Here is a 19,395-nt window from a genome sequence, read left to right as displayed (position 1 = left end):
AAAAAAAAGCGCCACCCCACAACTCAGTTACAAACAGCCCTTTAAAAGAGCAAACAACACGAGAAAATGAGAAATTGCCTGATGCAGTGGGAGGATCTTAAATACGGTTAGCATAGAACAGAATTAACATCTCTGTAGAATAACAGACATGTGAAGCATGGATTTTCAGTCCTTCACATCTCTTCATTATGCTAGCATTGTGCTAGCACAAATAAATTCATAATTCCCCTGAACCTTTGTGGAACAAATAACCATAGTGCCTTTCAGATTTTGAAATGTAAGCTGTGTGTGTTTTTAACGTTATATGTTATATGTGAGGGGTGGCTGAAATAGGTTTTTCTGCTTACAGAGTATTGTTCCCATATGAGGATTCAGGCTATGTACTCACAGCTGCTACTCTCCAACATGGACTCTCAGTTCCACTAAAATCAATAGCTGGCACAGCAGGGTACTGTTGTATGGTGTTTAAATAAATGGGTGTCATTGTGTCTCACTTTTTTTTTTAATTCTTTCCCCATTCAGATTTAGATTTGGGTTTTTTCAGGCATATATCAGCGTGTGTTTGCAGTGCAGGCAATACGAAGCATAGCTGCTTAGGGAAAAAGAAGCTTTTTTTTACCCCCCCCTTTTTATACTTCCCAATAGGATTTTCAAATAAACAACAATCGCATTAATTATATTAATCATCTCTTAACAATCTCAGTCAGGAAAAAACAAATAAAACAGAAACCCATTCTGCAAGTGTCAGCTTTATGACAAAAAGGAATTCACAGTCACCCAGTAGACAGCTATCTTACATACCAAGATGTAGGAAAAGTGTCTTAGTAATAGTCTCTTAATTCTGTTACAACAATTTGTCTTCCCTCCTCCCATAAGTCTTGCACCTATAGTTGGAAATATATGACAATTGTGGTTATGGGATGTAAGAGCTACAGATCTGCTTTTCAGTAAACTGACTTTGAAGTTCTGTTTCATGCATTTTCTTTTTTATTCATGCATCTGGTCATATAGAGTGGTTTACTTTTTTTGGCTGCAGACTTGGCAGATACAAAATGCAGATGTTGTTCTTCTGACTTAAGCTGCTATTTTAAGCTTTTTGGCCAGCGGTTGAAAATTTTAGGCTCGGTTGTTTATTTGCTTATCATCAAAGTGGTTTTTGTCATATAATTCATATGCAAGTATTAGCTTTCTGTGTTTACTTTCAGAGTTTGAGATTAACAGTATGGTCTTTTTTTTCATTCCTTTTTTTAAACCAGCATCCTCTTTTGATTAATAATGCAGTAGAATATGTTATGCTTCAGAGAGCTTTTATTTGCCAAAAAACCACCCCAACCCAACCCTCACATTGTGCTGTAGTGCTTTCCCTTTAAGAAAACCATATCTCTCTCCAGATGCCTGCATCTCTTTGATACAGAAGGGTACACTAAGTTCCATCTATAAACAGAATCCACTAATTAAGAGTAATTGCTTCGGAGATTGGTACAGACTATTCAGCATCAGATGCATGTTCCTCTCAGATATCCATTAGCCTCTAATAAGATAATGCAGATGTGCCAGTCTGTTTCCTGTTTCCTTCTATTGTACCTTTATTGCCGTATACGGACCAATGGGATGGGCTGAACAATAAGTGGATGTCCTTTTGCTCCCGGAGCCCTTCTCAAAGGAATGTTTGTTATTAGATTGCTTTTTCTGTTTAGTTTCACATCACTATGCTAATAAAGGAAACATAACACTCCAAAGGCTTTTTTTTTTTTTTTTTAAACTTCTGCCACAGTAACTAGTTTATTGTTTAATTAAATCTCGTTGGGTAGCCAAGAAAACAAAAATGCAACATCTCGCATCCGACCGGTGGAAAACGGAGTACGCCCCTTTTTGAAATAAAGTTTCCACACATTTTTAAGAGTTTAAAGGCATGGTTATTGTGTTACTGTATCGGACTGATTTACACTTGACTAGTGCTAAATCTGCTGAATTATTCAGTACTACTCAATGCAACACCATCAGCTAGCGTAATAGAAAACATATGCATAATCAGGGGTTTCAATACAAACTATACATTAAATACAGTAAGGGTTCCCAAAACTATTAGATCTTGACTTGTTTTGAAAACAGCATTAGAATATGTCTCTACGCTGCCTAATAAATAAGGACTCCATCAACTCTGTCCCTTGGGAAAAAGATGCAATATATTGTTGAAAGGTTTTGCATGTGAAATTTCTCTGGAATTGTTTTTGTTGCTGGGAGAGGAGCAACTTGCCTCTCCTGTCTTGCTGCCCAGGCTGCCCTTGCAGTCCAGAGGTTCCTGTTTTAGGAGTTAGCCTAAGATTTAAGAGAGAGGGGGAATTTTTGGCATTGGCAAGAAAATGGGAAATGAACTTAGAAGAGACTTCCTCTGTGACCCTGGGAACTCTGGGGACGTCTAGGCTGCAGACCGCCGGGCTTGGAGCAACAAATTCCCCAGCACCCAGCTCCGTGCAGAGCATGTCCTCATGTCGGCGTGCCTCTCCTGTGTTCGTGGTTTCGTCCCCCAATTGTAAAGGAAGAGCAACAGTGGTACTATGGTATAAGGGTGTAGGGATGGTGGATTTAGCTTAAAAGTTTGCTGGGTGCCACAGCTGTGGATATCTTAAAATGACTACTGAATTTCAAACATCACCGCAGGTAGGGCAGAACTCCCCACTGACCTTTTCAGAAGTGAGGGAAGAAAAAAAGGCAAAAATCACGCTTTACTTGCAATGCTGACAACTTAATTCCCTGCTATGGACAGTGAGAGGGGTAGGAAGAGCAATGTGGAGTCAGGGTGGTGTTGGCAGAAGGGAGGACAGAGCATAACCTTCCTACTGGCACAGGACTATCAGCCAAGCCTCCTGGCTTGGCTTCTTGCCTATCCAGCTGTTGATGTGCGTCAAAGTCACCTGTAACAGCAAAGGGAATTAAAATGAAATCTTATGCAAGTGCAAAATTCAGAAGGAACAATTACGTTACAATAATACCAAATGTTGTTACGAAATGTAAGCTAAATAGCAATATAATGAATGAGAATCAATTCATTTAATACATTCTAGGAGAACTGACAGATGTGTGGAAAGCAAAACTGTTTTCTATAGAAAAGCCTGTGCAAAATGCATGGGAAATTAAGAGACAATAAGAAAAGTTGGGTCACTGTTTATCTGGCAAAATTTGGAGCTTATATGTGAACATTTGTGGTTTTAAACTTCTGCTTAGCTACACAAACAGTAAGAAATGTGGAAGAGACAGGTACACCTGCTGCATTAACTGCAGCTGATAAATATGCTGTCTGCTCTGCGCTGGAGCTACTGTAGCCTCCTTCCCCTGTGGCCATCTGCTTTATCACTGAAGTCAAGTCAATAAAAAGCCTGTAAAAACCAAAAAGGAGGCATATGTTCTGTCAAAGAAGAGTCATTGGCCGCTGTTCAATGCGATGTAGTGAACAATGTGATCATCTCTTGGTGAGCTTTCAAAGAAACTTTTCTGTATGATCCTTTTCCATACTGTTCATACTAAGGGCCTTGTACTCATCAACAGTCCCTAAGGACAAGTCTAATGGAAGAGGATTTTCATCATATACTGGGTAGATCCTCTGAAATGCCTCGGACAGCCATTTTCTGAAAATTTTGCCTTGTACGTACAGGGCAGAAATCCATGCTGTTGCCTCACATGAATGGGTGTTCAACCACTGCCAAGGTGACCCTGCAGTCAGTTTGGCTTGCTCCTTCTGGGGTAGCTGGCTCTTCCAATCTCGTTTAGGGTAAGCTTGTTAGCTCCCTCCTCAGGGGAATCCAGGTGTAGGCCAGAGGAGAGTACATTCAAGGTCCACATGGCATGGGAAGGATGGGGCTTGCTTCTGGGCAAGTGTCACAGTCCAGAGAGGACATGCTCCTTCAGCTGTGGGGCATTTACCATAGCAAGTGACAGCAAAGGAAAGTCTTCTCAAAGCTGGCACCTGTACAGTGTCTTACAATGTTTTGCACTGTGGTGTAGGTTTAGCTGAGGAAAAGAGATGTTTTCACCTTGAAACCATCTGCAGCCTAGATGTCTGTGGCTGGTGTCCGATGCTGGGATCTTCACCAGTGAGTTGAGGGGTGTGAACGTGTCAGTCTGGTGGCACATGAGTGAAGTCTTGCCTTAGGGGTTGTCTTTAGTGCCATGAAACTGGCATGAATGGGGACAACTGATTTCTGGGTTTCCTATGCTACAGCAGTTTCTACTTTGTGGTGTCCTCTGCTGTGCAGTGATGGAGGTGATGGGTCTGTAATCTCTGTTAGCAGAGCTGGTGACTTGAAGTCCCTTGGTAAGCACAGAGCATGGGTGGCATTTGCTTCTTCACATGAATGGAGTTGCTGGAACATAGGCGTCTGCCAAAGATTTCCTCCTCGGCCATCATATAGATGTTCAGCCACGTTAACATTTATAACATCCTGCTGCTCCTGAGGGACGCTATTTAGAGTTGAATGATACGCTGTTTAGAGTATCATACCTTTTACACCGTCTTCCCTCTCTGCTTTTAATTGGAGAGAAAAGTGGAGGAACAAATTCTGAAGGCTTCTCTCTGGCACACCAATGTGCAGGAAATTTCCTGCTGTGAAGGGTAAAAGGAGGGTGATTTTTTTTAGTAGGGCGAGAGAAACTTGCTTTCTGGTAGGAATTTCAGTATATATTTACACCTCACATCAAATTATAAGCATGCAGAACTATAGGATTATAATCTAGTTTTGGTACTGTTAGGTATTTCATATGGAGTTGCATACTAAGGAGCTGTAATACTGCTGCATTTTGTCATCACCAGGTCCATCACAGAACATTTTCCTCCAGTGGTGAGGAAGTGACCAACGAGTTTCCCAAGTGCCCTTTTTTTTCCCCCTCCATCCTGGAGGAGTTGCTTCTTTTCTGAATACTTGTCACTTAATTATACAAATATATCTGATGTTGTGGTTCTAGGAAGGTTTAAAATTTATGCTGAGCTCTGCATTTTCCTGGCTAATAGAAATATAATTGAAGGTATTACATAGTTTTAGAAGATGAATTTTATTTCCAAAGCCCTACATCATTTAAAAATAGGTGAGCTTGTTCTGTGATTAACTTAATGCATAGATTTTTTGGGCTGGTTTTCATCAGCATCTCCCCACTTTGTTTTTTTGCAAACATTTTGAAGCGTGGTATTTTTGCCAGCTCTTGTGGAATTGCTTTAGAAAATATTAGTTCTTTGCATATTCCTTTGATGCTTGGTTTTCCCTGCCTCTTAAGCTCCGTAAAGCTTTAGCTAGGTAAAAGTTACCTGTGATGGTTCATCTCATTTTGTGTTGTTAATGAGTTGATATATTTTGGCTGTTGAGGCTTCCTCAAAAGATCTGCTTGGTTTTACTGGTCTCCAGGCATGTGGTCCTCAAGCATGGCCAACAGCTGTGCGTTAGCTCGCTATACCCCCTGTTACAGTCTCATCTCTGCATACGTCTGTCTCCATTAGCATTAAAGGTATTTCGTGCATAATTTACACAGTTATCAAATACTTACAAGCTACATTTCTGTTATCCCCAAGCAGGCTGCACTCAGCAGAAACTGCTGTCTGGAAACATGCACAGCTGGTAACCTTTGCTGGTATTCCACACAGAGCAGAAACACTCCACTGCTCTCTGACAGGCAAACATATGCATTTGGGATTGGTTTTGTATTCCTTTTTTTCCTTGCTCATTTGAATTCTTACCAACAACTAGTAGACTGAGTAGCAGTAGTGGTAGTCAACGTTGCGGTGTCACAGTTTCCCTCCTCTGGCATCGATTTTGCTTTGTGACCTTGACAAGTCATTTCACTGCTGCCTTTATTTTCCCACCCAAAAATCTTCTTGCCTTTGGTTTAAGGTTATAATTTCAAAGAATTACAAATAAAAATGCTATATAGCAGTGGACGTTGTTACTGATCGCTGACTGTAGCAGACGCAAGGGCATAGCATGTGGTCTCAGGAAACAAAGCCTTTAGGCAGCCCTGGACTGCCTTGCTTTTGGGTGGTTGAGTTTGCCCTGTGGCTCCTACTGTCTTCCCCCAACAGCATGTGTTGGAGAAGATGGGGAACTCCCTGTGCAGGGTGATGCTCAGGAGCTGGCTGCAGCACTCGCCAGCTTTTGCCAGGATCACTGCACAAATAACTGCAGGAGTAGCGTTCACAATATGGAGTGGTTGCAGCCTTCCCATTAGCTCTCACGACACCAGTAGCACGTACTAGTGTTGCACAAGCAGGTTGTTTCCAAGAACAACCTATGTACAGCCATTCGCTGTACGTAGACTTTAAACAGCTATGGCGGGAGCAAATTTCACTGTTGAGAATAGCACAAGAAGTGCCGTGTTCTCAGCCTGAGGCTTTCAGTACAGAGACTGAGAAAACGAGGACCCCTCGGTAGGCGCCAGCCATTTGCGTGAAACACTGAGGAAGAAGGCGTACGTAGCTCTGGATGACTTTGAAGATGGTGGTCATGAGAGCAAGCGAGTTCCCTAGCAGAGCACAGGAGCAATGTATTGCCATCAACTCACTCACCCAGCTTATGAAATAACAGGTGCTTGTTTATTTCGTGATAGAGGCAGTTCCCGCTGTGCCCACCTCCCTTCCAGTGAGGTATCTCTTAAATGATAATAAGATAAACTAACTATCCTTTGTGAGAACGATCATTGGTAAACCAATTAGTGTTTTAACAGCCCAGTACAAAATCACGCTCAGACACAGTTCCCCAGTGCCCTGCCTGAGCCATGGCATTGAAGCGAGCAGAGAGCCTCCTCAGTGTCATTCATTCTGTAGCTTCCATGGGGAAACTGAAAGCTTTCATGTACGCGGAAATTTTTCAGAAGTTGATTTCTTTTTTTTCCCTCCCCCAGTATCAGTATTTCGGGTAATTATTGATGCATTGGTTTTAAAACTGGCAGTTTCCAAAACAAGGTTGCGTCTGACCAGAAATTGCTTTTGGTGTAACGCATCGGGCAGGGAAATCAAGTTAATGGGTAGTTCTGCTGTTAGCTTCAGTAGAGTGAGAATTTTGCCCCTAGGTAACCATCAAGCTGATCTTGTAGGACACTGATAAATAAGTAATCACTTAACAGAAGTAGCAAAGGGATAGAAGATTTTTCTATGTGTATATATTACAAATATGTATATTATAATCAATCCATCGTTTTCTTCTTCCCACAGACTGTATCAGTATGCATCTGTAGAGAGCAACTGTCCTCCCAGAAAAACACTGGCATAAGCGACTGAACTGTGCCCTGATACCCAGAGTAAGACGACTTTCTGTCCATGGTCTGCAGAGCAAGAATGTCCTGGAAAAGAAAACAGTAGGAAGCAGCGATGAAATATAGGACGGACCTGATCTAGTGAATTACTTTATCATCATCACACAATCCAGCTCAAGCCGTACCTGCAGGCTTGACAGCCCTCTTCATTCAGAAGTTGAGGTATCTATTTGCTGGCCTGGAGTGATGCAACATAATATTTATACACTGTGAGGTGTTAACATGACAACCAGCAGCCGCACATGTCCAGTACCAGCAGTGAACGGACATATGACTCACTATCCAGCAGCGCCATATCCATTACTTTTTCCTCCAGTCATCGGTGGACTGTCGCTACCTTCCCTCCATGGACTCCAGAGTCACCCACCAACTAGCGGATGCAGCACCCCGTCACCTGCAAGTAAGTGCTTGGTATTGATAGCTTTTATTGACCAGTTTTCCTCTAACAAAGACTGATCGTGTTCGTTCTGAAATTATTTTAAGAATAATTGCAGTTGTTCATCTGTGATGTATTTTACTTGGGCAAAGAGCATGCATTTGTTTCGAAATACCATTTTCACTTAATCTTGTTTTTATAAAAACAAGCATGCAACTATATGACATACCAAAGCTGTGGAAACCAGGGGTGATAAAACCTACTATGGATTTTGGCATATCCTGCATTATCGTGTTAGCTGCAGAATCCGATGTTGTGTTTAAAGAAAAATTGGCCTGTGTGTATTCATGAACAGCGATGATTCCTCAGTACAGAATTCTCTTAAGTTGCGCAGTAATTAACACTGCTTTTGTTTTCTTCTGTAAGTAACTGCTTTCTTCCTGGGCAGCTTGTGAAGAGCAGCCCGGTGGACAGCTAGTAGCTGTGAGCTGTCTGTGGCTGCAGAATGAGCCCTTGAGCGTATGGTTGGGTTCCACGTGTAGCGCTCTCACATTTTCAGCACTGCCGAGTGTATGAACTGGGCAAGTTTGTTTTCATCACTTTATGACAAACACACATTTCCTGCTTGAACTTTATTTTATATATGTTTAAGTGGCTCCAAACAAAGCTGTCCCAGGTATAAACTCTTTAAGTAACATCACATAGACAAGATATATCTCTGGAGGTCTTTGCAGTGGGTGACTGATGTATTTATCACCCATGTGAGGGAAAACAGAATGTATACGACTTCGCAGGTCAGTTTGTTACAAACTTGATGTCTAAATATGTTACTGTGATTGTTCAGTGTGTAGAGGTCTTGACTGAACAGCAAATTTGCAGAACTACTACACTTTCTACTAAAGGAAAAGGAGACTTGCTATAGCAGTGCCCCTCATACGTCTTTCAATAGGAAGCATGTGAAATTGGAGCTCCAAACATGAATGGGAAACCACAGTGAAGAAAAAACTTCTGAAGAGTAAAGTTGTGGGGTTTGTGCTGCCGAATACTAATTCTGGCTTCATGTCTCACATATGTATATTTGAAGACTGGGCAGTCTTGAAGTAAGCAATTTTTTTTCCCCAGTTAATGTGGACAGTTTTCATGCAGTCACATGCGGGGAGACATATAATTGGGTCAGGCGTGTATTTTGCTGTTTTATTGCAGTGTTTATCTTCACTGGAGGTGAAAAATGAAACACTTTCAGCTAGAAGGTCTACAAGTAACTGTTTGACTTCCCAATCCTTTCAGAAATTATCCTGGTTAATTATCAGAATACCATACTGAATTTATCCCCTGATACTGCAAGAACACTCACCTGTTGAAGAAATAGAGTGTTATTAGTTAATGGAACTTTTTCTGAGGTGTACATTGGTAAATAGCAAATGTATATGATCAGATATGCAGAGTTGTTCTTTTCCATGAGTTGTTCCTGTGGAATTGTGTTGCAGATGCATTATTAATGATTAATAAACTGGTCAGTGTTCAGCCTTTCAAAAAAGTAGTGCTAAGTATGAATTTCTGTGGCTATGCAAATAAGTGGTGGCTACTGAATCTTTGGGTTTGCATCTTTATGTCTCGGTCCTGGCATTTTCAGGGCATTATTTTTGTCAAGGTGCTTTGTAGCACTGGCTCGCATTGACTGACCATAAAAGCCTGGCAGCTGTTGTGCATAGCTTGAGGCAATAGTGTTTGAAAATACCACCTAAAATTGGCAAGGCAGGGAGGAGGGTGACTTGAATGAGGATTTCTTTTCAGACACAGTCCCCTGCAGGATGACTCTTCCGGTTTGTACTACTCTGTTGTCTTACCTTTGGTGGTGGCAGTCTGTCTTGTTTCGAAACCTGTAGACTTCTGATTCTGGAGCTTGAGGTTAGTATCACTAGAGTTATGGAGACAACTTCTTTGAAGCAAGCAGGTTGAGCTTTGGGTTATATTTCAGGTTTTTGTTTTTCGTTGTGGATGTGTTTTAAATTTATTTTTTTTTTCCGGACAATAAAGCCACCCATGGGCCGAGGTCAGTATGATTGATGACCTCTTAAAATTAGAACTTATTCTGGGTGGTGGAAGAACATAGATCTTGCTTGCAAAGACCTGAAGAAATTAAAGTTTGGCCAAACCACTGCTCTCTATATGCTTGAAGCTATTTTACTATTTATCTTCTAGATTCTTTCCATTCATGCAAGAACCAATAGAAATGATTTTACGTAATAGGAATGCTATAAAGATCTCTTTAATCTTTTTAAAACAATGCAGTTCAACAGCTTTTCTTCAAAGTTACAATCATTTAAGCCTTCATATTATTGTCCTGTTTTACTTTGTTCTGTCTTGGTTTTAGACTTTCCATGATGGCAGATAACCTTATATCAAGTTGCATTAAGTTATCTTAATCTACAGTTGGGGTAGGTATCTCCAGCCCCATTAAACAGACAACAGTATTTTAGGTATATTAATTTTGTGAGCACAAGGGTCTTACAATAAGGGTGCAGAATGGAGTGATTTAGTTTCACTGATGTTAATAATGGTGTTGCCTCCATGACCTGTGACTTGGCTTCTGTTTTTATACTGAGATACATAGTGCAAAATACTTAATAATTAGAGGGCTGGTCACAGTGCTAAAGAGGTCAGAAGATGAAAAAATCACTTTTATGCATACATGAACTATGCATTAGCACCGACCGAGATCACGGTCAAGAAGATCGTTACTTTTGTAAGTCTGATTGATTTACCTACCGCTGTATTACCCCATACAGCACAGAGCAGACGTCTTCACTCCTGAGATCAGATGGCGTGCAGGCTTCCCCAGTTGCATTAATAATGAGGAACTGCTTCTATATTAAAAAAAAAAAAAAAAAAGCAAAGACTGTTTCAGGAGATTACTGCTTAGCTCATTTAGAAATGGTAAGGGAAATTTAGAAAGGGTAAGGGAAGGCCAACCTGGAGCCTTTCCTGTGCTTTTTGGGCCGTGCCCCAGCCTGTCCCAGACCAACAGGGTTCATCTCTCTGCTGGACTGGGAGCAGCTGTGGGAAATGGATACTTAACAAAAGTCCTGCCTCCTGACACGTTTACAATAGGAAAATCACAAAATGTTAGTGAAATATTTGGGGGAGGAATAAATAAATATGGGCAAAGATTGTTACATGACATCTTATTCAAGCAAAAGCATCTTAGGCTGAGGTGAGTAGCGGTCGCGCAGGCACACGCAGGCAGTTCTGGTATCTAGGTGGCATTGCTGTTCATCATTGCTGGAAGAAGGGGCCCATCTTGGTGTCATGAGACCTAATGTTGGTAATGCTGCTGCCAGAGACCAGTAAGGCAACTGTCACAATATGAGAATACCAGCTTAAGAAGAGTTTACTTTCTTTATAAAGCATCTGTTGCGGATGTAACTGCAACTTTCAATTTCTAGAAAAAGACTAATTATAAAAATCAGTCTTAAAAACAAAAAACTACAAAAAAAAAGCCCTAATCAAGTGAAGCACCACCTGACATTTGAGAAGGAGGGTATGTAAAAGACACACAGATCATCGTAGTATATCCACTGAGTTGAAAACTGATGGGGAAAGTACTGTCTTTATGTTATAGCTGATGGAACCACAAGGCACACCAGGACGTTGCTGTTTCACAAGCAAAGCTCAGCACGGGGAAGATAGAGCCATGCTGCTCATTGGTAAAGCGTATTTGTAAGACTGGTTTCTGTAATGTTACTTCACCAGAATAGTCAGATTTTATTTGTTTAACATGGATGAAGACCACCACATAACAAAGCCAGTTGGTGTGAGCTGGAGACCGTGGCATGGGGAGGAAAAAAAACTTAATCTGACCTAATGCTGTGATGAAAGTAATCCCTGATGAAAGTAATCCATAAGTGTATCCTAGATCAAATTAAAATAGGGTCTGGACAGTAGCCACTGTGGGAGCCACTAAATAATAAAACACTCCAGTTGGCAACTTGGGCTGAGCATCCTGCTTCAGGCATCCTGCTTGAATGGGGTGATGCAAGTAGCCCGTGGCATTGGATGAGAGCAATCCCATATTCTACCTCTAACCCTTCGCCACGTTTTGGTCCTTAGGCTGCTGACGTGAGCCTTTGGATCCTCAATATTCTGCCTTCATTTGTTGCAAGGGTGAAGGAGTAGGAGTAGCTTGGTAAGGGCGCAGGTGGGAGCTGTGAGCCTGATAGAAGAATATCCTGGAACTTATATAAACTTAGTAAGATTGCTTCATCCAGATGGTTTTAAAAAAAAATAATAATCTGAATGTGTTATTTAGAGGGCTGTTGGAATGTCAAGGAGAAAAATCCGTACTAAGGTCATTTGTTGTATTTTAGCCAAGCTTTTCCATACTTTTCTGTCTGGGGTGTTTTAAAAGTGCATTGTAAAGACTAAAGGACTTTATATTCCATTTTATGTAAATCTTTTAGGTATGAGAAAATGTATGGAAAGTAAGATCATGTGAGGAACTGGAAGAGGTAGACAAGGAACTAACTAAAGCTTTACTTCTGGGTAGTGCTGTGTAAATACTAATTATTATATTTAGTAGCCAGTATTCCTGCATCTCAGGCTTTTCAGACACCCTCAGGCGAGGCAGATTGTTGTTTTAAGTGTTGTTTTCTGCTGGTATTGTTTTTCCTTCCATTACTGCTGGTTATTTACTGCTTTAACTCCAACTTAAAGCTTGCTTGCCTTTTTTTTTTTTTCCCTGGGAAATGGATTTTCCACTGATATAATTAAAAAGAGTACAGTTAAATCCAGTGTTACTGGTGTAGTACTGCAAGATATTTTTGCCAGCCCCACCCGTTGTAGGAATTCATTTACTTTTCCAGTTCTGTTGTTAATCATTATATTGACACAGAAAGTCCTCCCAAAAGCACTCTTTGGCAGATTGCATTAAATATGAATAGCAGATATTCATTACGATGTGTTGCCCCCAAGAGAACTCTAAACTATCTGCACTACTCATGAACAGGCAAATACACTAATTCTCCAGCTATTCAAATTATTTTCAAATAGTTTAGTGTCTCTCTAATAAAAACAAGAATGTCTCTGTTTCCCTTAATTACTTAGAAGGTCAAGGACTCCCACATCTCACTTTACTTCACAAAATGGGGAATATTTCTGTTGGAGGTTGGAGTATGGTTAATACATGATGGATTTTCTTCCCTCAGCATAGTTACTGAGGCAAGTGCTGTCTGTAATGGACAAAAAAAAAAAACCCTCAGCACTCTTTGGCACTCTGGACTTGTCTAAAATAATAATAGTTGTATAGAATTAGGAAATAATATATGAATCAACCTTGCTTGATTATGCTGTTGAGCTTTTTCATGCCTTCTAATTTTAGTGTGGCTGTCTCCCTTTTTTCCAGTTCTGCCTCCCTAGGAAGGCTAGCTATGTAGTCATTTACACATATCTGCAATTAACAGATGACTTTTAAGACTTCTGTACCTATTCAGTGCATGTGTTGCACATCTTTATTGAAAAGACAGAACATGTGTTTGCATTCAGAAAGAGGGGGATAAACAGAATATGAATATCAGATTTCTTAGCTACAGCCAGTGTTGCCTCACGCTGGCGAGTCTGAGGAGCAATGTCCAGATGATACCCTGCAGATATCATTCATGACCGTGGAAACCACCATTTCTTTTCAGCTCTCCCTTTTGTTTATGTTGTGGGGTTTTTCCTGGTTGGGCTCTTTGTGCAGCTTGAAAGGATCCATGCTTCGATTAATAAAACTATGTTACATTGTCATTTTCTGATTCTAGTTAATCTGAAACTATCAAAAATTTAAACTTATTTTTTCATGTTAGCGCTTCTTTCTTCGGTACTGCCACTTTCTAAAAAAACCAGGAGCGCCTCTCGACTCAGCACGGCTGGTGGCTCTCACTGTAGCTCTGCCCTGCCGGGGTGAATCCTCAGCGCCCTGCAGATGCAGTCCGCGTCGGATTTTAGCAGGCAGCGGGCTCATCTGCAAGAAATCAGTTCTGGGTGTGTATAGACAGGAATTTGCTTCCTGGGAGGAAGCCGAATTTAGAAATTGCCTACTCTGGCAGGGAGAGCGCATGGCGTAATTCTGGCACGTGGTCTGTAATGGCTCTATGCATCCCTCGTAGACCTGCTGTAGTCTGAAGGAGCCTGGCGTTTGGAAGTCTAATAGGAGCTGTCAGAGAATTGCTCCTTTCCTCCTTATGGACCCCACGGCAAGGAAATTCCCCAACAAAATGCCTTCTTACCTAAGGTTGGAAATATGTTTCTGCGGAGCATTGTGAACAACCTTTTCCTTTGCTCTGGCCCAACAAAATTAACACCCAGTAGCTCCCAGTGTTGGGGACGTCAGGAATGAAGAGCGAAGGGCTGGTTCCAGTTCCCCGCTGCCGAGTCCTACTGGGTGACCCCTCTGTCACCCCTCCGCCCGGTGATGGTGTGTTTGGTGTCGGTTCATCCGTTGCAAATGAAACGCACAGTATATCGTTCAAAACGAGTATAATGCCAGACTTTGGGTTTGGCAGGGTAGAGGCACCCAAAGTTTTCTCAATGTCTGATGTTTTTCCAATCCAAATTGATAGGTGCGATCTTCCGGAATTGTTCATCATGTGGTAGTTCATGGTATTAAAAGTGAACATAAGCTTTCGTTTTGCCAGGTTTCCGTCTGAAGGCATATGTTTAGCAGCTTCAGTTTTAAGAAAACCTAATCATGTTATTTTAATTACGTGGAGAGTTTCCATTCAGTCATGTTGCTGTGTTCAAAAGGCATGTCACTGTGGGGTTTTTGTAAATACCTTTTTTTTTTTTTTTTGAGCTAAAATGTGCTGCTTTTTTTTTGCCTCAGTGCTGGCCTTGGTAAGACTTCCCTCCTTTACTCTTCTTGGGTTGTTAGTTTGTGTTTACTATGCTTTTGGCAATATGCGGCATTTAATTGGGAAGCCTTATTTAAGATTCGGATAGCGCAAATTTTCATCAGGAGAGACTGATTTATGGTTTTCCTCAGCTAGAATTTCTTCGCCTTTTGCCTATTTAGGGAATATGGGGAACAAGTTGTTACGTGGACTTTTCAGCTGTATCAATGACAGCATGTTTCCCATTAAAAATGATAAATACCCACCCTATCTGATGAGCCCCAAAAGGGCAGGGAATCCTTTTTCCCTTCCTTTGTCCTTCAGTGCTCCGTTTCCTTTCTTACTGCCCAGAATAGGCCTACATCAGTAATATTCATAAATGATTTACAAAAGTAATTCCTGTGTAATAGCTTGGGACGTCAAGATTTTATGATGCTGCCAGATGTGCTATCAAACAAAATTATCTGGTTCAAAAAACTTGTGATAAATCTAGTCAGAGAAAATTCCCCAGGGCAAACTCACCCTCTACAAAAGTAACTATATCTCATAAAATTGTTAGATTCTCCTTTACCACATGTTTGAAATCAGACTTAATGCAACAGTTTTATTCACGTGCAAACTTAGGTTTGGGATAAACTAACAAACAGGAAGGACTGGACTTAAGCAACAGAAAACTCCTTTCCTTTCAAAACACCACACGCGCTCAGAGGAAATGTCAGAGTAAATATCAGAAATATTCGGAAAACCAGAACCTGCATCCCTGAGATACTCAACTGTTTTGTCTAGATAATGCATTTTTAGAAAGTAGTCGTACCCTAAATATAGTGGGTCTCATCTGGGTTAGGCTGCTGAGCTCCTGATTGATGTATCTGAGCATCCTGAAGTTGTGCACTGAGCGACATGCCCAACATCTGCCACGTGTGTGTGTTCATTCCTTCATAGTCTCCATAGGGGGAAATGTATGGGCAGCAGGGTGTGTGTTTTGACCAGGATTTTGGGTTTTGAAGGAGGGGAAGCGCTGGAGATGCACTGGAAGTCTCTGTACGGCCATGCCTCCATGCTGGAGAAGGCTGGACCAAGGCGATGTGCCCTTGGCTTAGACCTGCAGGTTTATGGTGATCCTTGTTTCTCAGGAAAGCCCCCGAGGAAGTCCAGCCATCTGCACAAACGAGCTTCACCAGTATAAGTAGTTTAGTTACGCTGGAGGAGCAAAGATTTTCAGCATGATTTTCATCCCATAGTTCAAGGCGTTTGGGAGAGGGGCTGAAAGTCCTGGCTGGAAGCTTTTGGGGGAGAAATGCTGAGTTCAGGCAATGGAAGAGTTTGGTTCAGCGTTTCTTGGGAGCCCAGAGCAGAGCTTGAGAGGTGGGTCTGGAGGGCTGGTGGTGTGCCATGTCTCTGGGGAATGCACTTCTGCTTTCGGAGTAGTCAGAGATGTTCATGGTCTCGGTGTGCTATCCGCTGCTACACAACACGCTTGCTTATAGCTGAAATTTAGAGGTAAGTCAGCTAATGTATGCAAGCAATAGGTGTGGACCTCCAGGTGGAGCTTGGTCTTTGCTATTTTTCAGTGCTGAGGGCCTGTCAAATTTGATTTAACCTCAGCATTAGCTTTCCTGAGTTTCATAGGTTTAAATCTGAGACTTGCACTAAGGCTCGTGCTCACTTTTTTTAAAGGAATCTGAACTGCAAGAAATAAAGACGGAATGTTTTCTCAAAAAAAAAAAAAAAAAAAAAAAAAAGAGAAATGCTGTGGGAGAACTCACAAAAATACTTTCTTCATCCTTTTACCTTCCTAGGGATGGATTCAGACCCCAACACAAGCACACAGCTCCTGCAAGGGCTGTGGAGACTCTGCCTGTGGTCACAACTGGAGATCATCCTCTTCTGAATGCGTGCAAAAGTTATCTAGTTGCTTCTTAGAAATTAAGGCCTCGATCTTTCAGCTAGATCAGTAAGGGAGTGTAAGAGCGGATAGTGTTCATTTAGTAAATTTAAGACTTAGATGCTTTTCAAAAGCTGGCTTTTACTAAAGATGTATTTTGATATTTGCAGTAATGTGGGAATACAATTTCTGAGATATCATGGGGAGAAAAATGTATGCCCATGCAGTTTTCACTTCTTACTTCTCAAACTTAAAAGTTTTCAGGTATGGTTCAAGGCTTCATAATATAACATACCTCACTAGAACCTTTTGCAACCCATAACATTTTTCCCAGTCAAGTTTTAAATACCTGAAAATTAGTTTTTATGAAGGAAATGCCAAAATTCCTCTAAATATAGCTGTAATAGCATCAGGTTTTCCCCCCTGTATATAAAGACAAAACGAAAGACATTCTTTAACAATACTGAATACTCTAGGGGAGAAAGGCGGTGTCCTGCTGCCTGCTCTGCGCAGCCCGCAGCTGTTATCAGAGGTTCTCTGCAAGTGCTTGCAAAACCTCTGGGCTCTAACAACCTCTGCCACTGTATTTGAAGGAGGATAAACTTGGCTCCCTTTTAAGATTGAAAGCGTCCAAGCCAAAAGCAGGAGCGCTGCCCTGTCACAGTCAGGTCACTGTCAGAAGAACATGCAGCTCCATTTCCGGCGCGTTGTGATTTTATTTGGGTACCATGCAAGTAATAAAGTTACACCACCATGGAGCACAGCATCTGACGGGGGCAATACCTAGGGGCTGCAGCAGAGCCAGTGGAAATCCCCATTGTTTCTATCCTTATTCCCTTCTTATCCTTATTCCTTTCAGCCACTGAGCGATACTTGTTTTGAGGGTAATGATCCTGTGGAGAGATGCACAGACATTAAGTCTAGAGCCCTGAAACGAGGCCATGTTGTAAATCTGCAGTCTTTGGAAGAATTCACCTGCATACCAGCATTACCTAAAAGCTATCAGCGAAGGCATTTGGTGGGAAATAGAACTGTATCATGTGAACAAATCTGTTTATTATATATTGCTTTTGCATAGCAATTCCAGGATCAAGAGTTCTGTTATTTGAGAAATTAAATCCTGCGAGAATCATTAAAAGTATAGAAATAGTGATGTCATTACAAAATTAACTAGCTATAAACCCACGGGGTGACATACCAATTCATAAAGGGAATAGCAAAACATAATGTAGGGGCACATCTGCTGCTCCGATTCCTGCAGAACCATCAGCCTATCGGTATCTGCAGACCACTTGAAATTGAACATCTGTTAGAAGCACTCAAAAAAGCAGCAGGAGAAGCCGTACACCTTGCAAAACACTTTGCTGTCGGTAACATCATCATTTCAATGGCGTATTCTCACAAAAAATGTTGTAAGTCCCCTTCAAGTCCTAGATCTTCCTGGCATTGTTTCTTAAATAGCGGCAGCATGAGTAATTGTAAAAATAACCTGGACTTTTCTAAGGACTTTCCTAACATTTTTATTACTTTTTATTTATTATACCGCTGCAACGCATAAACTGCTATAGAGTTTCCAAACAAAGAGGGAGATACAATCTCTGTTCCAAGTAGCTCGGAATCAAGAAAAGGAAGACGTATGAAGAGTAAGAGAAAAGGATGTGACTTCTGGGCCAAGCGATGGAGGCGAAGAAAGGCTCGCATCCTAGACCTGCAAAGCTGAGTTTGGGGCTTCAAAAAAACCAGCTGGATGCTTAGAAACAAGGCAGCCTGTGGAGGCTGACATGCTTTTGTGAAGACCAACAGTAAGATGCTGCAGCTTATTTCACAAAACCTGCGTGCGCAGTCAGTGATCGATTAAGTATCGTAATTGAACTGCAGTTGAACTGCGTCATCTTAACTCTTAACTGAACTGGTCAGGTTGACAGTATGTTTCCCCTAGCTGCGTGGTCCGGCAGAGTCCAACTAATTGGCAATTTTCTTCTGTTTAACAAAACCAGAAATACAGTTAAGCCACAGAGAGAAAGATTTCACTACCGATTAGCGGTGGTTGGTTTTGCAAAGTGACCTGACAGACATTTGGAACGCATCAGCTGTCTCATGGCGCCGCAGCCAAACATCTTGGAGCACACTTTGCTCTCCTCCGCTTTTATTACTTGCAGAAGAAGCGAACTCTGCCAGGATGTTATTGGAAGGGATGTTTGCCATTTTAATATGTAGTTACTCGCACAAACTCGATGAAAACATATTACAATATCTTTGATTTTTAAGAATAGGTAGTTGTATTTTCTTGCAGTAAAAAATGTGAATCATTGCTATAAATTATTTGGGAAGGTGAATTAAAACATATAGCACAAATCACAAAAAATACTCCGTTTTATTCGACTCCACAAGTACCAATGCTCGGTTTTATTCAACTCCACAAGTACCAAAGTGTTATACTGGAAACACTCCCCATTTCACTTTTTTTCAATAACCAAAGAATTTTTACCTTGTCATCCAAGATGAAGCTGGAGCATTCCATAACCAAGGTAAAGCCTAAATGAGGCAGTCCATCACTAGTGCAAGTATTTGGAAAGTCACTAATGCGGGCAGTTTAAATGGGGTTTCTGCCGAACCTTTGTCACCATTGTGAAGGGCTCTGCGTGTGTGCTGGTGGGGTTCCTAACAGTGCTGAGAATATTATACACCGGGTAGCCCAGAATTTACAAACCTCACAAAGTATACATAGGAAGAGCAGTAGCACTAAAAACCAGAGTGAGACGTGCATTTTTCCTCCCTAGATGTTGTTTGATAATCCATTTTTTAGTCAGTTCTGGGCCCATGAAACTGCTTTGGCTCCCCAGAAGTCTCCATGGTTATAGTCCCAGTAAGAAAGCAATGAAGTGATAAGAAATGTGCGTCCCTGTTTGGTAAACTTGGTCTTTGGGGGGGGGGGGGGGGGTGCAGGGGGGGTCACAAAAAGGTTGTAAAAG

The 19,395-nt window shown here is 41.5% G+C and overlaps 1 protein-coding gene across 1 annotated transcript in view; it reads left to right on the top strand.

Annotated features, from left to right (window-relative positions):
• The window catches only part of RARB (retinoic acid receptor, beta), a 214,142-nt gene that overhangs the window by 10,020 nt on the left and 184,727 nt on the right, over positions 1-19,395 (top strand). The window contains exon 3 of the mRNA XM_009324186.1: positions 7,193-7,693. Within this exon, the coding sequence (XP_009322461.1) occupies positions 7,516-7,693 (178 nt within the window). The 5' untranslated portion in view covers positions 7,193-7,515. The remainder of the gene's footprint in view (positions 1-7,192; positions 7,694-19,395) is intronic.

The sequence above is a fragment of the Pygoscelis adeliae genome, unplaced genomic scaffold (genome assembly GCF_000699105.1).
Source record: "Pygoscelis adeliae isolate BGI_AS28 unplaced genomic scaffold, ASM69910v1 Scaffold25, whole genome shotgun sequence".
Lineage (NCBI taxonomy): Eukaryota > Metazoa > Chordata > Aves > Sphenisciformes > Spheniscidae > Pygoscelis > Pygoscelis adeliae.
The sequence above is the reverse complement of the archived record's forward strand: the minus strand, read 5'-3'. Positions and strand labels throughout refer to the sequence as shown.